Genomic DNA, 20,906 nt, shown 5'->3' on the forward strand with positions numbered 1-20,906 from the left:
AGTTGGCGTCCTTTGGGCGGTGGACCATTCTTGATACACAGGAAACCGTTGAGCGTGAAAAACCTAGCAGCGTTGCAGTTCTTAAATCTTATGTGTCTTGCCCATTCACCCCCTGAATGGCACACATACACAATCCATGTCTCAATTGTCTCAAGTCTTAAATCTTTCTTTAACCTGTCTCCTCCCCTTCATCTACACATTGAAGTGGATTTAACGAGTGACATCAATAAGGACCATAGCTTTCACCTGGTCAGTCTCATGGAAATATCAGGTGTGCATAATGTTTTGTACACAGTGTATAAACACATTGATAAGTCTTTAGTTAAACTAGTGCTAGAACTCAGTTCACCAAAAATAACTATTAAACACAAAACTGAAAAGGGAAATGTTTATCAACTGGCTTTTTATTGAGGGACATGCAACCGTTAGGGGAAAAAGAGGTCTATATACACAGAGTTCAGATGGAAAAATGTTCAGTGGGACCTTGACAAGCCAGAAAGCACCAGCATTACACAAACTAGGTATCCTGACCCAATGCATTGTGAGCCAGAACAGGACCTTGACCGCAGTCTTTCTTCAGCTCCTGGTTCCATATAGAAAATTCAAAGAGGGGTCTTTGGGCCTGGTAGAGCTGCCTCTGGGGGAAGAGAGGGAGGCTGGGTTGAGCCGATCTCAGCGATGCAGGAACCTTCAGCTCCATTCCTCACAGTGGACTCAAAAGGCACAGTCTTGTGTACACACGCACACACTCCTGGGCGTGCTCAGTCATACACACACTTAGATGGGCCTGTCTGCTCAGTCCGACTCGCTGTTGTCGTCGTCCTCCACACCCCCTGGTGCCTCCTGCTCGCCCCCCTCCTCGTCGCTCTCCTTGTCCCAGTCCTTCATGGAGGCTCCCATCATAAAGTCGTCTCTCAGCACGCTCCAGGCTGGCTTCTCTTCTGCCTCCCTGCCAGTCTATACACAAACAAAATATATCAGCTTTTTACAAAGATGGTTCTTATTACCCATACATGATCCGTTTCTTATATAAAATCAATTTCCGCTTCAGGTGTATGATCAAACACAGGAATAGACCACCACTATAACGCCCAACTCCTCAGTCTCATAACAATAGTCTCCAAGGAAGTTTCACAACATCCCAAAGCCAACAGTGCCACCATGTGGACATCAAGGGAAACTACACTTATGACAACAGGCCACACCAGAGAATATTTATTAAATTATTACAATTAAATAAGCGGTTATGATGGCAATTATTACAGGCCTGCCCTATACAATACGCATTTTATTAATGTTAAAATCCCATGTCCATCACCAGAAATATATCCTGGGTTTGGGCTTCGGAAAAATGTCCTAGACTCAATAGATAGTTTGGGGATTGGCATCAATCTAAACCCTTCGATCTCCAGTGCCAGCCCAGCTATAACACTGACCCTCTAACCCTGAAGCTCAGAGGCCCTGTTAGTATATCAACATGCATGTCAGACTGTCCCTATGGTGCTGCTGTTAGTATGACAGCAGAAATTCTATATATTTATTAGAGGTCGACCGATTAATCGGCTGACCACCTGTTGCGCGAGTGCAGTAAGGAGCCAAGGTAACTTGCTAGCTAGCATTAAACTTATCTTATAAAAAAAAATCAAATCTTCACATAATCACTAGTTAACTACACATAGTTGATGATATTAATAGGTTAACTAGCCTGTCCTGCGTTGCATATAATCGATGCGGTGCCTGTTAATTTATCATAGAATCACAGCCTACTTCGGCAAACAGGTGATGACTTAACAAAAGCACATTCGTGAAAAAAGCAATCGTTGCACGAATGTACCTAACCATAAAAATCTTTTGCCTTTCTTAAAATCAATACACAGAAGTATACTTATTTTTTTTAAACCTGCATATTTAGTTAACATTTTTTTTATGTTAGCAGGCAATATTAACCAGGGAAATTGTGTCACTTCTCTTGCGTTCCTTGCACGCAGAGTCAGGGTATATGCAACAGTTTGGGCCGCCTGGCTCGTTGCGAACTAATTTGCCAGAATTTTACATAATATTGAAGGTTGTGCAATGTAACAGCAATATTTAGACTTAGAGTTGCCACCCGTTTGATAAAATACGGAACCGTTCCGTATTTCACTGAAAGAATAAACGTTTTGTTTTCGAAATGATAGTTTCCGGATTTGACCATATTAATGACAAAAGGCTCGTATTTCTGTGTTTATTATATTATAATTAAGGCTATGATTTAATAGAGCAGTCTGACTTAGCGGTGGTAGGCAGCAGCAGGCTCGTAAGCATTCATTCAAACTTTACTGCGTTTGCCAGCAGCTCTTAGTAATGCTTCATCACAGCACTGTATATGACTTCAAGCCTATCAACTCCGGAAATTAGGCTGGCAATACTAAAGTGCCTATTAGAACATCCAATAGACAAAGGTATATCAAATTCAAATGGTATAGAGAAAGTCGACGCGTCATAATTCCTATAATAACTGCAACGTAATATTTCTTCACTGGGAATATTGAACCACCAGCTTTCATATGTTCTCATGTTCTAAGCAAGGAACTTAAACGTTAGATTTTTTACATGGCACATATTGCACTTTTACTTTCTCCAACATTGTGTTTTTGCATTATTTAAACCAAATTGAGCATGTTTCATTATTTATTTGAGACCAAATATATATTATTTATGTATTATATTAAGTTAAAATAAGTGTTCATTGTTCATTCAGTATTGTTGTAATTGTCATCATTTCAAATATATATAAATAAAAACCGGCATCGGCTTTTCTTGGTCCTCCAATCGGTATCGTATTGGCGTTGAAAAATCATAATCGGTCGACCTCTAATATTTATACAGATGTGAGAAGGCCGAAAAGTGGGACATAGGCCAAAGCAGAGCCATCTTCACATTCCCAATCAACTCTGCCCCATAACTACCACCATATCAGATTATTAGATAAAAAAAAAAAAAAAAAAAAACACTACTTATCACATGCTATATCTAAGTTAAGTTTTTATTTGATTTATTCCTTATTTTACCAGGTGAGTTGGGTTGCAAAGAGGGCTGACCCCATTTAGTCAACTGATCGATTGTTTGGTCAACCGAGATTTCTTCAGTTGAGAAGTAGCAAAAAAAACTAAAATCATGGTGTACAAGACACCTTGTGGACTGATCCATTGTGGAGGCCGTGGGGATGGCACAGTCCATGGGGCAACACAAAGAAAAAATATTATTTTGTAACAAATGCGTTGGATAGTGGTCGCTGTCCACAGTTCTGAAATATCAGTGCGCTGTTGAATTGCCACCTTTTCCTAGGCCATGTTGCTATGTGAATAACAGCTAAATTAACCAGCATATTGGTGTTGAGAACAATGTGGCGTAGGCAGCAGCGGACTTAAGAGACATGAAAACAGCCCTTACCTTAATTGTCAAGGAGAACGGAAATCCCAACTTAATTAGGTCTATAATCAATAGCCTAACTTAAATGTGCCTAGCTTTATAAATCATCCATATATACAGTACCCGTCAAAAGTTTGGACACACCTACTCATTCAAGGATTTCTTTATTTTTACTATTTTCTACATTGTAGAATAATAGTGAAGACATCAAAACTATGAAACACCACCTACAGAATCATGAAGTAACCAAAAAGTGTTAAATAATTCAAAATATATTTTATATTCTTTAAAGTATCCACCCTTTGCCTTGACAGCTTTGCACACTTGACATTCTCTCAACCAGCTTCACCTGGAATGCTTTTCCAACAGTCTTGAAGGAGTTCCCACATATGCTTAGCACTTGTCAAATCTTGGCCAGCCAAGATTTATTTTAGTCGGGGACAGCCCTAGTTGCAATACAATTAATGGCAACAGAAAGGACACATTTACTTTTTAACGCTTATCTAGCATGGACCCCTGACCAATAAATGATTAAGAGCAAAACACGGTCCATAAGACAGGTGTTTAACGAAATCGTCCCACCCTATTCAACAGCCAGTGAAAAATCAGAGCGGCAGTTTTAAAACCACAAAATGTCATAATTCAAAGTTCTCAAACATAGGACTATTTTACACCATTTTATAGATACACTTCTCCTGAATCGAACCACGTTGTCCGATTTCCAAAAGGCTTTACAGCGAAAGCAAAACATTAGATTATGTTAGGAGAGTACAACGACACAATAACCACACAGCCATTTTCTAAGCAACTAGCATGCATCACAAATACCCAAAACACAGCTAAATGAAGCACTAACCTTTGACGATCCTAAGACATTATGTTATACAATACATGCATTTTTCTGTTCGATAAAGTTCATATTTATATATAAAAACAGCATTTTACATTGCTGCGTGACGTTGAGAAAATATTTTGCCTCCAATACCGCTGATGAATCAGCACCACAATCTACAAGAATACTCGTCAAAAACATTGATAAAATATTAAACTGTCATTCAAAGAATTATAGATTAACATCTCCTGAATGCAACCGCATTGCCAGATTTCAAAATAACTTTATTGGGAAATCACACTGTGCAATAATCTGAGTACTGATCTCAGAAAAAAACACTAGGCGATACAGATAGCCGCCATGTTGGAGTCATCTAAATTAATAAATAGTATTAGAAATATTCACTTACCTTTGATTTTCATCAGAAGGAACTTCCAGGAATCCCAGATACTCAACAAATGTTGTTTTGTTCGATAAAATCCATAATTTATGTCCAAATAACTCCATGTTGTTTGCGCGTTCAGTAAGGTACTCCAAATGTAGGGGGAAATGTCACGACGAAAAGTTTAAAAAAATGGTATTTACGTTCGTTCAAATATGTCAAACGTTGTAAAACATCAATCTTTAGGGCCTTCAGAACGTGAAGATTCAGTAATATTTCAACCAGACGGTTCCTGTGTCTTGAAAAAGGTTTTGGAACAGAGCATCCTCTCTCGTGAACGCACCCCAATGAAGTGATGTCATTCCCTGGTCAACAACTTCCATGCCTTCTAGTCAAGTTTCTGTTCATCGTAGACACTTCAAACAACTTCCTAAAGACTGTTGACATCTAGTGGAAGCCTTAGGAAGTGCAAAATGAACCCTAACTCACCGTGTGTTCGATTGGCAATGACTTGAAAGGACTACAAGCACCAGAATTCTCACTTCCTGCTTAGATTTTTCTCAGGTTTTTGCGTGCCATATGAGTTCTGTTATACTCACAGACATCATTCAAAGAGTTTTAGAAATTTGGGTACGTTTTTCATCCGGCCGTGAAAATACTGCCCCCTACCCTAGTGAAGTTAAGCAAAAAATAATCCTATGACTGAAACTTTAGTCGATCTCAGCTCGTTTGTCTGCGGGGCCAAGTTAACTTCCCCTTTCATGTGAAAACAAGTAAATGACCATCATGCTTTTAGGGAAAGAGGATAATTTTCCAGTCACCTTGCTTAGGTCCAGGGTCCTCCCCGGGATAATTTTTTATGTAGGACCGAGAAGCTCAGTTCTGGTGACTTAAAAGGACATGCTACCCAAAACGAATGAAAATAAAATGATGCTGACCACATCTAAAATATAATTTCCACCTCAATAAATGAGCCCAATAACATACGCGTAAAAAATACTTTAACATATAACCTATGCATGGTCTATATCAGGGATATTCAACTCTTACCCTAAGAGGTCTGGAGACTGCTGTTTTTCTGTTCTACCCAATAATTAATTGCACAAATCTGGTGTCCCAGGTCTAAATCAGTCCTTGACTAGAGGGGAACAATGAAAAAAAGCTGTGGAATTGTCAGAGGTCCCGAGTTGAGTATGAGAGGTCTATATTATCAGATGTGCTAGAAGCAATAAGCATGATCATCTGTAGCCCAAATGATGCAGCATAGTGGCTATAAATACATAGGCTGAAGCATGCGGTTAGTCCATCTGCATTTACCCCATTAGACAAAACATCCTGATTAAAATAATTAGACCTAATAAAAATAAAGTATAATTCATAATTCACTTGAAAGATGTTTTTGGCTTTGAAAAGTGTTTTTCCTACAATTGCATTAACAATTGTTGTGCATTGACTTTCAGTCAATTAGAATTTTAAAACTATTTATCAAAAACTATTTAACTTTCATTGTCAATTAGCCAAAGGCCCAATTCTAGTCATATTAGCAACCCATGCTAGTTGTTGCATGTTTAGATCTCCCAGCTTTCTACATTTCTAACTGATATTTTCATCTCCGTCACACGAAACCGCTCTCTCATGTGCGTTGTGCTTTGAGAACGGTGTTTTCCTGCTAATTGCATATTGGAAGTGGTGTAAAGTACTTAAGTAAAAATACTTTAAAGTACTACTTAAGTAGTTTTCTTGGGTATTTATATTTGCCAACTTTTACTTCACTACATACCTAAAGAAAATAATGTACTTTTTACTCCATACATTTTCCCTGACACTCAAAAGTACCTGATCTATTTTGAATGCTTAGCAGGACAGAAAAATGGTCCAATTCACACACTTATCAAGAACACATGCCTGGTCATCCCTACTGCCTCAGATCTGGCGGACTCACTAAACACAAATGCTTAGTTTGTAAATTATGTGTGAGGGTTGGAGTGTGCCCAGGGCTATCCGTAAATGTAAAACAAGAACGTTTGTGCTGTCTGGTTTGTTTAATATAAGGAATTTGAAATGATTCATAGTTTCACTTTTATTTTTGATACTTAAGTAGATTTAAAACCAAACACTAAGACTTTTACTCAAGTAGTATTTCACTGGGTGACATTCACTTTTACTTTTTTTATGAAGGCATCTTTACTTTTACTCAAGTATGACAATTAGGTACTTTTTCCACCACTGCATATTGGAACATTTGCGCGTAGCCTACTGCCGTGTGCGCAATGCTTATAATGTAAAATAGTTTATCGACATTAAGCTAAACTTGTTGATCTATTGCTTTAAAAAAAAAAAAATTGTGTGTAGGGGTTGTATGAATTTGGGATCTATCGCCCCGCAACTGCCCCAGAGTTTGTTTCAAATGTTTATTTCTCGCACAGAACGACAAGCTAACCAATAGATTAGGTTAACTTTATTACTACGGGGTATAGAAAATTGACAAAGGCTAGTTATTTTGCTGTTTGTTTACTTGTCTTGTTGGCTGAGGAAAAGCTAAATGTGGACAGTTCTTCTAACATCTTCAAAGTGCGCATCAGAATTCGATAAGAAGGATGCACGCTGATGCATCCCCGATGTGTCTGTCTTCACTTGTAGGCTACTTCGGAGCTGCTAGGCCTGTGAGAAGGACCCGATCACTTGAAGGGTATTGGCTAATAAGAATTGATATAGCTGAGAGAGCCATGCGAGTGAGGTGTTTTGGTGCACAGCGATTGGCATCCGGGAGAATGGAATTATAATTATTATATTCAGCACAACTACAACTGGCTGCAATTTACACTTTAGCTGCAATAAATCTTTGGGGGGGGGAAGAGAGATTTAGCACCTGCCTTAAGACCAACTCTGGGAAAACAACACATCAGTGGGAGAGAGGTATCGGGGATGAAACTCACCATCTGTGTCTCTGTCTTGGTGACAACCTCGCTGCCCCCCCCTGTGCCACGCAGCACGTCGATGAAGTCTTTCTTGGAGACAGAGGAGAGGAGCTTGGCCTTCCTCCTCTCCGAGCCGCCCGCCTCCTTCACCTTCTCATCCACCGTTTTCTGGTGGTTCCTCACAGCGTTGAACAGCTGTACTACTCCCCTGTGGAGAGGTACACACAGAACACTGTCATTCTGGTAGAATTTAAAGCCAATTCACTGTAAGATTAATTGTAATATTTTGTGACGCTTATATTTAGCACAAAATCATAAATGCATGGGATTTTTTCCTGATCTAATAATTTTGTTATCCCCATCCTCACCTGGCAGGCACTGTATCATCATAAAGAGATGTGCTGTTGAATTCCACCTTTTGTTGTGTTACAGCCTGAATTCAAAATGATTTAAAGTGTTTTTTTCCACCCTCACCCATCTACACACAAAACCCCATAATAAAGTGGAAACAGGTTTAGAAATATTCACTAATTTATTGAAAAATAAATTTAAAAAAAATAATTTACATAAGCAATCACACCACTAAATCAATACATGTTAGAATCCCCATCGGCAGCAACTACAGCTGTGAGTCTTTCTGGGTAAGTCTCTAAGAGCTTTGCACACCTGAATTGTACAGCATTTGCCCATTATACTTTTCCAAATTCTTCGAGCTCTGTCAAGTTGGTTGTTGATCATTGCTAGACAACCATTTCCAGGTCTTGCCATAGATTTTCAAGGAAATTTAAGCTAAAACTAACTCAGGCCACTCAGGAACATTCACCATCTTCTTGGTAAGCAACTCCAGTGTATGTTTGGTCAGATTATTGTCCTGCTGAAAGGTGAATTCATCTCCCAGTGTCTGGTGGAAGGGATTTGCCTATGCTTAGCTCCATTCTTGTTTAGTTTCTCATCCTGAAAAACTCCCTCTGTCCTTAACGATTACAAGCATACCCATAACATGTTGCAGCCACCACTATGCTTGAAAATATGGCGCATTGTACTCAGTAATGTGTTGTATTCGATTTGTCCCAAACATAAACACTTTGTACTCAGGACAAAAAGTGAATTGCTTTGCCACATTTTTTGCAGTATTACTTTAGTGTGTTGTTGCAAACAGGACGCATGTTTATGAATAGTTGTATTCTGTACAGGCTCCCTTTTCACTCTGTCAATTAGGTTAGTATTGTGGAGTAGCTAAAATTTGTTGATCCATCCTCAGTTTTCTCCTATCACAGCCATTAAACTCTAACTGTTTTAAAGTCACCATTTAAAGTCATGGAGAAATCCCTGAGCGGTTTCCTTCCTCTCCGGCAACTGAGTTAGGAAGGACACCTGTATCTCTGTAGTGACTTGGTGTGTTGATACACCATCCAAAGGGATATTTCTATTTTTTTTATTTTTAAGTTTACCAATAGGTGCCCTTCTTTGTGAGGCATTGGAAAACTTCCCTGGTCTCTGTGGTTGAACCGGTTTGAAATTCACTGCTCGACTGAGGGAACTTAAAGATAATTGTATGTATGCGGTACAGAGATGCGGTAGTCATTCAGAAAACACTATTATGGCACAGAGTGAGCCCATGCAACTTATCATGCGACTTGTTACGCACATTATTCCGAATGCACTGTACTTATTGAGTCAAGTAATTTCAGCTTTTCATTAATTTGTAAAAATAAAAAAACAAACATAATTCCACTTTGACATTATGGGGTATTGTGTGTAGGCCAGTGACCAAAAATCGAAATTTAATCCATTCTAAGTTCAGGCTTTAACAACATTTGAAAAAATTCACGTGGTGTGAATACTTTCTGAAGGCACTGTAGGTTTGTAAGCGGCACAAGTGTGTTTGTACCTGGTAGCAACTCTCTGCAGGTTCCTCTCATTCTCTCGGTCTTTTACAACGTCTGGTTTCTCTCGACACATCATCTCCCAAGCTCGCTTTTTATCAGTCTGTCAGCCAGGAAAAAAAGTTATTAAGCACGCACATACATGCAAGCTGTACTGACTAAATTCCATGGGTGCAATTTAACGCTAGGTGAACTGGTCTAAGGCCATTTCTGTTCTCAGGCTATCATCCGATTTCAATAACTGTTTTCATTAAAGTGAGAAATTGACATACAGGTACAAGCACACAAACATGTACAGACATGAAAATAAACACTACCTGTTTCTTCCTCTCCAGAATCGCCTTCTTCTCCTTTTCCCTTATCTTGTCTAGCTCTTTGTTCTTCAGCAGGATGCTGGGTTTGCTCTCTGGCGTTTTCTTCTGCAGAATCTTGGCCATGGCCTCTGCCCATCCAGCATTGGGGTTGGTGTTTACATCATCTACTTCCCTGTTGCCTTCACCCTCTTCTTTCTCTCCTTTGCTCCCTCCATACTTAGCCTGTTCCCCATCACTCTCTCCATCATCACTTCCTCCATCCTCTGACCCCTCTCCATCGCTCCCTCCATCCTCTGACCCATCTCCATCGCTCCCTCTGTCAGAATCATCACTCTCAGCACTGTGGTCCTCCTGGGGCTCAGAATCCTCTTCTGATGTGTGAAAATAAGGCATTTATCATATTGACTTATACAAATAATCGCTTGGCTTAATCGGTTGCAAATTCAAAACAATTTAGCTCTGCCATTTCCGATCTAGCTTAACCTAACAGACAGTTAACACCTAATGTTATCATTGTTCATGCTTCTCTATAAACACTAGCTACAATCTAAGGCTGGGCATTAACTATTGATTTGACAGCTTGCTAATCAATTATCTAAGTTAGCTCCCTAAGCTAGCAAAGTTACGTCACATAGGCTAGCTACTTTTTAGATTTTTGTTTATTATTTCACTTTATTAACTAGGCAAGTCAGTTAAGAACTAATTCTTATTTACAATGCCGGCCTACACCGGACAAACCAGGAAGACGCTGGGCCACCCTATGGGACTCCCAATCACGGCCGGTTGTGATACAGTCTGGATTCGAACCAGGGTGTCTGTAGTGACGACTCAAGCAATGAGATGCAATGCCTTAGACCGCTGCTCCACTCGGGAGCCCCGAAAAACTGGGACCTTTCGCGTGTAAAGCGAACGTTAATTCCATTTGATATTTCAAATGCAGAGTGAAGACGACTAAAAGCAAGTACCATAGCTAGCTAGTACGTTGATCTGCCTACTTAAGACTCCAAATGGTTTAATGTAACTTTTTAGATACCTAACGTACAGCCTAAGATTATCTGATCATGCTAGAGTGCCAATGCTATAGCTAGCCTAGCTACCAGCTTGAGTCCAGTCTGTTGAGTCTGGGAGAGACAAACGATACAAGGTTATTCATCTTGCTAGCTGGCTATACTTCTTTTTGAACAATTCTAAGAAAAACAATTAAAGCTTACCTAATATCCCAGCTGAGTTCTCCACATGTGCCTTTTCCACAGATGCCATTATTGTGCAGCACTGAAACCATTCCGTGAACAACGTTCCTTTCCGTGATGTTTAGTTCCCACTTGACTTGACTGTAGTCCAAAGGCCGGTAGATGGCGATATTGAGCCGTTTCATCTTACCATCCAAATGGACTGCATGCAGCCAGCTATACACTTGTATCCCCTGTAGACCGGTTCATACGTAAAACATTCTCCCTTCAGGCTACAAAGGTGTGGATTTCCTCCTTAACTCGATTTAATGGTGAGAAGGCAGCAAAGAAATTGGGAAAATATATGTACTTTCTTTATGAAACTTCATTTTCCACCATCATGCTTGGCTAATGCCTAGGAATGCTCGACCCAGATGTTGCATATCGCGCTCAGCGATTTGGTCCAGTACGGACCGACAAAATTGGGTATTGTTTAGTGCTGGAGCTCATTATATAAAAATACCCAGTGCTTTGCAAGTGTTAATTTTTACATTTACATTTTAGTAATTTAGCAGATGTATTTATCCAGAGCGATTTACAGTCAGTGCATTAAACTAAGTTGCTATAGCTAGCCTACCTACCTACCATTAGCCACTCTAGCATGGTGGTGGAAAATGGTGTTTCACAAACAGTATGCAGCCTGAATGGAGAATGTTTTATGTACAAACCAGTCCACAGGGATACGAGCGTATAGCCGGCTGCATGCATACCCCAATATCGCCATCTGATGACCTTTAGGCTAACTTGACTGAAGATTATTATTGGCTAATTTGACTGAGGTTCTGCCTTCCGACTCCGTGACATTTGTACTACACAAAGAACACTGCCTGCAAGCCACCCTGAGGGTCCTTGGCTGCTCCAAACACACACACACGCATGCACGCACACACACACAAGAAATTTGTCAAGTATATTGTGGCGGCAGGTAGCCTAGTGGTTAGAGTGTTGGACTTGTAACCGAAAGGTTGCAAGATTGAATCCCCGAACTGACAAAGTAAAAAATCTGTTGTTCTGCCCCTGAACAAGGCAGTTAACCCACTGTTCCTAGGCTGTCATTGAAAATAAGAATTTATTCTTAACTAACTTGCCTAGTAAAATAAATTAAATAAATATTGCACAATCCAGATGTGCACAGCTTCTTGGGATTTACGCAAAAAGACTCACAGCTATAATGGCTGCTAAAGGTGTTTCTAACATGTACTTTAAAATGTTTCCAATTGGAATATTTTGTGTAGATCATGAAAAAAAATCTAAATTAAATCAATTTGAATCCACTTTGTAACACAATGAAATGTTAAAAAGGGGGTTAATACCTATAGGCACTGAAGGCTAATAACGTAAACATATATTATGTTTTGTACTTTCTTAAACCGGGGGACTCTGTGAATATGTGAGAATATGTATATATAACTATAACCACAGATGTTGTTTGGTTCGGATTTGGTCCGGTCTGGACCGGCCTTGATTTGGCCCAAACATAGACCTGTCTAGGGTTGGTTCCGATTTGGTCCGACCCGACAAAATTTGGTCTCGTTTAGGTCTGGAGCTCATTTAAAAAATACACAGAGTGCTTTGCAAGTGTTCATTTTGTATTTACATTTTGGTCATTTTAGCAGACGCTTTTATCCAGAGCAATTTACAGTCAGTAAATTGGATCTAGGTGCGACTGTCGTGACTGTTGGCGTGAGTGTCATTTACCGTTTGTGTTCTCATGCCACTTATCTGAGGTCCTCCTGTGTGTTTCAGTCTCTATGATTGCTTTGTAACTCTGCGACCAATCTCTAATCATATCCTGTAGTTGTGTAAAGTGGAGTTCCTCCTCCACCAATCCCTCAGGGTTGCAATGTTAAACGTCGAACTAAATCCTTTTATAAGCGGAGGTGAATGGATAAGACCAGCAGCTGTCAGTATGTAACCTGACACCACTGGAAATCTTGATGGTATTTGTCTAGAACAAAAAAGAAGTTGATAGTACAAATTGAAAACTTTGTTGAACTATTTACAGATAATATATACAAAATAATAAAAAATAAAATAGGATTAGATTAGCATATACAATGCTTTCAGAAAGTATTTCACACACCTTGTCTTTTTCCACATTTTGTTGCGTTACAATGGATTAAATTACGATTTATGCACAATACCCCATAATGTCAAAGTGGAATTATGTATTTAGGCATGTTTACAAATCAATTATAAACGAAAACTGAAATGTCTTGAGTCAGTAAGTATTAAAATCCTTTGTCATGGCAAGCCTAAAGTTCAGGAGTAAACATCAAATCAAATGTATTTATATAGCCCTTCTTACATCAGCTGATATCTCAAAGTGCTGTACAGAAACCCAGCCTAAAACCCCAAACAGCAAGCAATGCAGGTGTAGAAGCGCGGTGGCTCGGAAAAACTCCCTAGAAAGGCCAAAACCTAGGAAGAAACCTAGAGAGGAACCCGGCTATGACGGGTGGCCAGTCCTCTTCTGGCTGTGCCGGGTGGAGATTATAACAGCACATGGCCAAGATGTTCATATGTTCATAAATGACCAGCATGGTCAAATAATAATATTCACCGTTGTCGAGGGTGTAACAAGTCAGCACCTCAAGAGTAAATGTCAGTTGGATTTTCATAGCCGATCATTGAGAGTATCTCTACCGCTCCTGCTGTCTCTAGAGAGTTGAAAACAGCAGGTCTGGGACAGGTAGCACGTCCGGTGAACAGGTCAGGGTTCCATAGCCGCAGGCAGAACAGTTGAAACTGGAGCAGAACATTTGCTTAACAAGTCGCATAATAAGTAGCATGGACTCACTATGTGCAACAATAGTGTTTAACTGAATGATTACCTCATTACCCCACACATAAAATGATCTGTAAGGTCCCTCAGTCGAGCAGTGAATTTCAAACACAGATTTACTCACACAGACCAAAGACCTCGCAAAGAAGGGCACCTATTGGTAGATACATAAAAAAAGCAAACATTGAATATCCCTTTGAGCCTGGTGAAGTTACTAATTACACATTAGAGGGTGTATCAATACACCCAGTCACTGCAAAGATACAGGTGTCCTTTCTAACTCAGTTGATGGAGAGGAAGGAAACCGCTCAGGGATTTCACCATGAGGCCAATGGTGACTTCATGACACTTACATTGTTTAATATCTGTGATAGGAGAAAACTAAGGATTACATTGTAACATTGTAATTTCTCCACAATAGTAACCTAATTGACAGAGTGAAAAGAGGAAAGCTTGTACAAAATTAAAATATTTTATAACATGCATCCTCTTTGCAATAAGGCACTAAAGTAATACTGCAAAAATGTGTCAAAGCAATTCACTTTTGTCCTGAATACAAAGTGTTATATTTGGGGAAAATCCAATATAACTCATTACTGAGTACCACTCTCCATATTTTCAAGCATAGTGGTGGCTGCCTCATGTTATGGGTATGCTTGTAATCGTTAAGGACTGGGGAGTTTTTCAGGATAAAACATTTACGGAATGGAGCTAAGCACAGGCAAAATCCTAGAGGAAAACCTGGTTCAGTCTGCTTTCCACCATACACTGGGAGATTAATTTGCCTTTCAGCAGGACAGTAACCTAAAACACAAGGCCAAATCTACACTGGAGTTGCTTACCAAGAAGACAGTGAATGTTCCTGAGTGGCCGAGATACAGTTTTGAATTAAGTTTGAAAATGGTTGTCTAGCAACGATCAACAACCAATTTGACAGAGATTGAAGACATTTTAAAAGAATAATGGGAAAATATTGTACAATCTAGGTGTGCAAAGCTCTTAGAGACATAACCAGAAAGACTCACAGCTGTAATATCTGCCAAAGGTGATTCTAACATGTATTGACTGAGGGGTTTGAATACTTATGTCAATTAGATCTTTATGTATTTAATTTTCAATACATTTTTAAAAAATTCAACATATATGCTTTCACTTTGTCATGATGGGGTATTGTGAGTAGATGGGTGAACAAAATAAATACATTGAGTCAATTTTGAATTCAGGCTGTAACACAACAAAATGTGGAATAAGTCAAGGGGTATGAATACTTTCTGAAGGCACTGTACCCTTTTGAATGTGTAAATTTTGTAAACTTTACTGATTATTTAACTGATTAATTGTGACACAGCTCGAATACTTTACATTTTGTAACACGTCATATGTATTGTTGTGATTGCATTGTGTTGAATAGAAAATAGCATACAACTGCTAGGTCTCCTGAGGTGCCTCCACATCCCTGGCAACACTGGCAGAATGCCTAAAAGCTTCATGTGCTCATGCTTGTGATGAAGTTGCTGCTCAGGCTAATGCTAGTGCTGTTCCTGTACTAGTGCACAGACAGAGTAGTCCCAATAAAATCGGAACTAGCAAGATGGCAGCAGCCACGAATTGGTATATGCGACCGTGAGTAGATTACGTTGTAAACAACGGTCGGGCACCTTGGAGGTTGTCCCTAGTTCTTATTATTGCTGCCTTCAAGACAACTGGGAACTCTGAAAAAAACTCCAGTTTTCTGTGGGTTAGGAGAATATTCCATCAACGTCCCACCAAACATATACAGAAAATGGTTGCCATGTTCACAGAACATAAGATATTAATGTTCTAGCCTGTCACGTTCTGACCAGTAAAAGGGGTTATTTGTTATTATAGTTTGGTCAGGACGTGGCAGGGGTGTGTTTGTTTTGTGTTGTCGTTTTTTTTGGGGGTATTGTTCTATGTTTTGTATTTCTATGTCCGTATTTCTAGTATTTGTGTTTCTATGTTAGTTTTGGGAACGACCTCGAATTAGAAGCAGCTGGTTGTCGTTGCTTCTAATTGGAGGCCATATTTATATGGGTTTATTTTCTCTTGTGTTTGTGGGTGATTGTTCCATGTATAGGCAAGGTTACCTTACAGGACTGTCGTGCATTTTCTTGTTTTGTTTCAGTGTTCACATATGAATAAAAATATAAGTATGGACACTTACCACGCTGTGTATTGGTCCGATATTTCTTACTCTTCATCAGAAGACGAAACGTATGACATAGCCACGTTAAATGAGAACTTTGCAAGAACATTCATGTGTCCAGTTTTATGTGGGTTAGGATAATATTCCATCAACGTCCAGCCAGGTCACCCATGATACTAGCCAGTATTCAACGTCCATCCATATGGATGGTCTGAAGACGTCGGGAGATGTGGAAACCGGCCATTAGGGGCAACAGTGAGCACTGTTACCTTCAAGTAGGTTTCAGTTTTGCTAGGGCGTTGTGGTTGGGGATAGAGGACAGTTGTAAACATCTGCCTCTGGTGCCAAAGGTTGGATATTTGAATCCAGCGATATAATTTTTGTTTTAAGCCTATCTCAACCCTTACCTTAAACCATTCAGAGTTAATGCCTGACCTTAAGATTTCAGAATTAATGCCTAGTTTTAACCCTAACCTTAAAAATTTGGAATTGAAATTTGACGTTTGGATCAACTTATATATTTTACGTTTGAGAAACATGGATGAACGTCTAATTTTGACGTGAGACTGTGAGAGCTTGTTACAAAATCCCACCAAATATTTTTTATTTATTTATTTTTATTTCACCTTTATTTACCCAGGAAGGCCAAGTTCTCATTTACAATAAACAGATCATGGTTGCCAGGTTCTCAGAAAATGAATGTTCTAGACATGTTTCGGGGGGAAATTGCAAGAACATTCATGTGTCCAGTTTACTGAGGGTTAGGAAAATATTCCATCAACATCCCACCAAACATACACAGAACATGGTTGCCATGTTCTTTAAACATAAGATATTAATGGACCCTTGTCCATACTCATCTGTACATTATGCCTTGAATCTATCCCTTCGTGCCAAAAAACCTGCCCCCTTTACTCTCTTTTCCGAACGCACTAGACGACCAGTTCTTTTAGCCTTTAGCCATACTCTTATCCTACTCCTCCTCTGTTCCTCTAGTGATGTAGAGGTTAACCCAGGCCCTGTAGCCCCCAGCATCACTCCCATTCCCCAGGCGCTCTCATTTGTTAACTTCTGTAACCTTAAAAGCCTTGGTTTCATGCATGTTAACATTAGAAGCCTCCTCCCTAAGTTTGTTTTATTCACTGCTTTAGCACACTCCGCCAACCCGGATGTCCTAGCCATGTCTGAATCCTGGCTTAGGAAGGCCAACAAAAATCCTGAAATTTCCATCCCCTAACTATAACATTTTCCGATAGAATTGCCAAAGGGGGCAGAGTTGCAAACTACTGCAGAGATAGCCTGCAGAGTTCTGTCATGCTATCCATGTCTATGCCCAAACAAGTCGAGCTTCTTCTTTTAAAAATCCACCTTTCCAGAAACAAGTCTCTCACCGTTGCCACTTGTTATAGATCCCCTTCAGCCCACAGCTGTGCCCTGGACACCATTTGTGAATTGATCGCCCCCAATCTATCTTCAGAGTTTGTACTGTTAGGTGACCTAAACTGGGACTTGCTTAACACCCCAGCCGTCCAACAATCTAAGCTAGATGCCCTCAATCTCACACAAATTTTCAAGAAACCTACCAGGTACAACCCAAAATCTGTAACCATGAGCACCCTCTTAGATATCATCCTGACCAACTTGCCCTCTAAATACACCTCTGCTGTCTTCAACCAGGATCTCAGCGATCACTGCCTCATTGCCTGCATGCGTAATGGATCCGCGGTCAAATGACCACCCCTCATCACTGTCAAAAGCTCCCTAAAACACTTCAGTGAGCAGGCTTTTCTAACCGACCGGGTATCCTGGAAGGATATTGACCTCATCCCATCAGTAGAGGATGCCTGGTTGCTCTTCAAAAGTGCCTGGTTGCTCTTAAAAAAGCATGCTTCATTCAAAAAATGTAGAACTAAGAACAGATATAGCCCTTGGTTAACCCAGACTTGACTGCCCTTAACCAGCACAAAAACATCCTGTGGCATTCTGCATTAGCATCGAATAGCCTCCCTGATATGCAATTTTTCAGGGAAATCACGAACCAATATACTGTACTCAGTCAGTTATGAAAGCTAAGGCTAGCTTTTTCAAACAGAAATTTGCTTCCTGTAGCACTAATTCCAAATAGTTTTGGGACACTGTCACCCCCCTCTTCAAAGGGGAGACACCTTAGACCCAAACTCTTATAGACCTACAGTTGAAGTCGGAAGTTTAATACACCTTAGCCAAATACATTTAAACTCTTTTTTTCACAATTCCTGACATTTAATCCTAGTAAAAATTCCCTGTCTTAGGTCAGTTAGGATCACCATTTTATTTTAAGAATGTGAAATGTCAGAATAATAGTAGAGAGAATGATTTATTTCAGCTTTTATTTCTTTCATCACATTCCCAGTGGGTCAGAAGTTTACATCCACTCAATTAGTATTTGGTAGCATTGTCTTTAAATTGTTTAACTTGGGTCAAACATTTCAGGTAGGCTTCCACAAGCTTCCCACAATAAGTTTGCTGAATTTTGACCCATTCCTCCTGACAGAGCTGGTGTAACAGAGTCAGGATTGTAGGCCTCCTTGCTCACACATGCTTTTTCAGTTCTGCCCACACATTTTCTATGGGATTGAGGTCAGGGCTTTGTGATGGCCACTCCAATACCTTGGCTTTGTTGTCCTTAAGCCATTATGCCACAACTTTGGAAGTATGCTTGGGGTTATCATTCATTTGGAAGACCCATTTGCAACCAAGCAATAACTTCCTGACTGATGTCTTGAGATTTTGCTTCAATATATTCACATCATTTTTCATTCCTCATGATGCCATTTATTTTGTGAAGTGCACCAGTCCCTCCTGCAGCAAAGCACCCCCACAACATGATGCTGCCACCCCCGTGCTTCACATTTGGGATGGTGTTCTTTGGCTTGCAAGCTTCCCCCTCTTGAGATGTTGCTTCAATATATTCACATCATTTTTCATTCCTCATGATGCCATCTATTTTGTGAAGTGCACCAGTCCCTCCTGCAGCAAAGCACCCCCACAACATGATGCTGCCACCCCCGTGCTTCACATTTGGGATGGTGTTCTCTTGAGATGTTGCTACAATATATTCACATCATTTTTCATTCCTCATGATGCCATCTATTTTGTGAAGTGCACCAGTCCCTCCTGCAGCAAAGCACCCCCACAACATGATGCTGCCACCCCCGTGCTTCACATTTGAGATGGTGTTCTTTGGCTTGCAAGCTTCCCCCTTTTTCCTCCAAACATAACAATTGTCATTATGGCCAAACAGTTCTATTTTTGTTTCATCAGACCAGAGGACATTTCTCCAAAAAGTACGATCTTTGTCCCCATGTGCAGTTGCAAACCGTAGTCTGACTTTTTATGGCGGTTTTAGAGCAGTGGCTTCTTCCTTGCTGAGCAGCCTTTCAGTTTATGTCGATATAGGACTCGTTTTACTGTGGCTATAGATACTTTTGTACCTGTTTCCTCCAGCATCTTCACAAGGTCCTTTGCTGTTGTTCTGGGATTGATTTGCACTTTTCGCACCAAAGTACATTCATCTCTAGGAGACAGAACGCGTCTCCTTCCTGAGCGGTATGATAGCTCCTTGGTCCCATGGTGTTAATACTTGCGTACTATTGTTTGTACAGATTAACGTGGTACCTTCAGGCGTTTGGAAATTGCTCCCAAGGATGAACCAGACTTGTGAAGGTCTACATGTTCTTTTCTGAGGTCTTGGCTGGTTTCTTTTGATTTTCCCATGATGTCAAGCAAAGAGGCACTGAGTTTGAAGGTAGGCCTTGAAATACATCCACAGGTACACCTCCAATTGACTCAAAATATGTTAATTAGCCTATCAGAAGCTTCTAAAGCAATGACAGAATTTTCTGGAATTTTCCAAGCTGTTTAAAGTCACAATCAACTTAGTGTATGTAAACTTCTGACCCACTGGAATTGTGATACAGTGAATTATAAGTGAAATAATGTCTGTAAACAATTGTTGGAAAAATGACTTGTGTCATGCAAAAAGTAGATGTCTTAACCGACTTGCCATACTATAGTTTGTTAACAAGAAATTTGTGGAGTGGTTGAAAAATAAGTTTTAATGACTCCAACCCAAGTGTATGTAAACTTCCGACTTCAACTGTATGTCCATCCTGCCCTGCCTTTCTAAGATCTTCGAAAGCCAAGTTAATAAACAGATCACCGACCATTTCGTATCCCACTGTACCTTCTCCACTATGCAATCTGGTTTCTGAGCTGGTCATGGGTGCACCTCAGCCACGCTCAAGGTCCTAAACGATATCATAACCGCCATCGATAAAAGACAGTATTGTGCAGCCGTCTTCATCGACCTGGCCAAGGCTTTCGACTCTGTCAATCAACGCATTATTAATCGGCAGACTCAATCGCCTCGAATTCTCAAATGACTGCCTCGACTGGTTCACCAACTACTTCTCTGATAGAGTTCAGTGTGACAAATCGGAGGGCCTGTTGTCCGGACCTCTGGCAGTCTCTATGGGTGTGCCACAGGGTTCAATTCTCAGGCGGACTCTTTTCTCTGTATATATCAGTGATGTCGCTCTTGCTGCTGGTGATTCTCTGATCCACCTCTACGCAGACAACACCATTCTGTATACATCTGGCCCTTCTTTGGACACTTTGCTAACAAACCTCCAAACAAGCTTCAACGCCATACAACACTCCTTCCGTGGCCTCCAACTGCTTTTAAATGCTAGTAAAACTAAGTGCATGCTCTTCAACCGATTGCTGCCCGCACTCTCCCGCCCGACTAGCATCACTACTCTGGACGGTTCTAACCTAAAATATGTGGACAACTACAAATACCTAGGTGTCTGGTTAGACTGTAAACTCTGCTTCCAAACTCACATTAAGCATCTCCAATCCCAAATTAAATCTAGAATCGGCTTCCTATTTCGCAACAAAACCTCCACTAATGCCGCCAAACTTACCTTCGTAAAACTGAC

At 40.2% G+C, this 20,906-nt stretch overlaps 1 protein-coding gene across 1 annotated transcript; it reads right to left on the reverse strand.

Annotated features, from left to right (window-relative positions):
- Nucleotides 1-384: 384 nt before the first annotated feature.
- On the reverse strand, nucleotides 385-11,062 carry LOC115177417 (RRP15-like protein). Its single transcript, XM_029738165.1, has 5 exons — nucleotides 10,955-11,062; nucleotides 9,747-10,114; nucleotides 9,435-9,532; nucleotides 7,562-7,751; nucleotides 385-957 (listed from the first exon to the last, which is right to left on the reverse strand). The coding sequence occupies exons 1-5, from the start codon at nucleotides 11,001-11,003 to the stop codon at nucleotides 796-798; spliced, it is 867 nt and encodes a 288-aa protein (XP_029594025.1). The 5' UTR covers nucleotides 11,004-11,062; the 3' UTR covers nucleotides 385-795.
- Between the last annotated feature and the right edge of the window lie 9,844 nt (nucleotides 11,063-20,906).

Source organism: Salmo trutta, chromosome 37 (assembly GCF_901001165.1).
Source record: "Salmo trutta chromosome 37, fSalTru1.1, whole genome shotgun sequence".
NCBI classification, from domain to species: Eukaryota; Metazoa; Chordata; class Actinopteri; order Salmoniformes; family Salmonidae; genus Salmo; species Salmo trutta.

Excerpts from the sequence above, each read along its gene's own strand:
- LOC115177417 (XM_029738165.1), bottom strand. The coding sequence starts at position 11,003 with ATGGCATCTGTGGAAAAGGCACATGTGGAGAACTCAGCTGGGATATTA. Across the intron at positions 9,533-9,746 it reads TTCTGGAGAGGAAGAAACAG|ACTGATAAAAAGCGAGCTTG; the intron begins GTAGTGTTTATT and ends CCTGGCTGACAG. Across the intron at positions 7,752-9,434 it reads CTGCAGAGAGTTGCTACCAG|GGGAGTAGTACAGCTGTTCA; the intron begins GTACAAACACAC and ends ACCTCTCCACAG.